We start from the raw sequence: 1,116 nt of genomic DNA, 5'->3' as shown, positions 1-1,116 counted from the left end.
TGGTCTGCACCAGGCTGGCCTACACCTGGTTGAACCAAGCCAAGCTGATGTGCACCTGGTTGAACCAAACCAGGCTGGCCTGTACCTGGTTGCACAAAACCGCGCTGGTCTGCATCAGGCTGCACCAAACCACGTTGGTCTGCACCAGGCTGATCTGCACCTGGTTGAACCAAACCACGCTGGTCTGCACCAAGCTGCACCAAACCATGCTGAACAGCACCAGGCTGCACCAAACCACGTTGGTCTGTACCAGGCTGGCCTACACCTGGTTGAACCAAACCACGTTGATCTGCACTAGGCTGGGCTGCACCAGGCTGCACCAAACCATGTTGATCTATATCAGGAGGGACGAAACCAGGTGGATATGCGCCAGTCTGCACCAGACCAGATGGATAGGGACCAGGCTGCATGAAACCAAGTTGGACAAAGTCACGTTGGTCTGTGCCAGGCTGTACCAATCCACGTTGATCTGTTCCTGGCTGCACCAAGACAGGCTGCACCAAGCCACGTTGGTCTACACCGGGCTGCATCAAACCAGGTTCAATTAAGCCACGCTGGTCTGTACCAGGTTGTGTCAAAACAGGTTGAATCAGACCATGCTGGTCTACACCAGGCTGTATCAAGCCAGGCTGAAGCAAACCACTCTGATCTATGCCAGGCGGCACCAAACCAGGTTGAACCAAGCCATGCTGGTCTGCCCCAGGCTGTACTGAGGTGGGCTGAATTAAGCCACTCTGGTCTATGCCAGGTTGAACCAAACCACGTTGATCTGTGCCAGGCTGCACCAAACCTGATGGAACCAACCCATGCTGGCCAACACCAGGTTGAACCAGTCCACGCTGGTCTCCTCCAGGTGGTACCACACCAGGTTGAAGCAACCCACGCTGGTCTGCACCAGGTGGCACCACACCAGGCTGAACCAACCCACGGTGGTCTGCACCAAGCGGCACCACACCAGGCGGAACCAACCCACGCTGGTCTGCACCAGGTGGCACCATACCAGGTGGAACCAACCCACGCTGGTCTATTCCAGGCTGCACCACACCAGGCTGAACCAACCCACGCTGGTCTATTCCAGGCGGCACCATACCAGGTGGAACCAACCCACGCTGGTCT

At 56.9% G+C, this 1,116-nt stretch overlaps 1 protein-coding gene across 1 annotated transcript in view; it reads right to left on the bottom strand.

The window, feature by feature from the left end:
* QRICH2 (glutamine rich 2) overlaps positions 1-1,116 on the bottom strand; it is a 40,989-nt gene that overhangs the window by 21,293 nt on the left and 18,580 nt on the right. The window contains exons 8-10 of the mRNA XM_006886360.1: positions 805-979; positions 416-709; positions 11-259 (exon numbers count right to left, since the gene is read on the bottom strand). Of these exons, the coding sequence (XP_006886422.1) occupies positions 11-259; positions 416-709; positions 805-979 (718 nt within the window). The remainder of the gene's footprint in view (positions 1-10; positions 260-415; positions 710-804; positions 980-1,116) is intronic.

Source organism: Elephantulus edwardii, unplaced genomic scaffold (genome assembly GCF_000299155.1).
Source record: "Elephantulus edwardii isolate Elephantulus edwardi_28Jun2011 unplaced genomic scaffold, EleEdw1.0 scaffold00048, whole genome shotgun sequence".
In the NCBI taxonomy this organism is placed as follows: domain Eukaryota; kingdom Metazoa; phylum Chordata; class Mammalia; order Macroscelidea; family Macroscelididae; genus Elephantulus; species Elephantulus edwardii.
The sequence above is the reverse complement of the archived record's forward strand: the minus strand, read 5'-3'. Positions and strand labels throughout refer to the sequence as shown.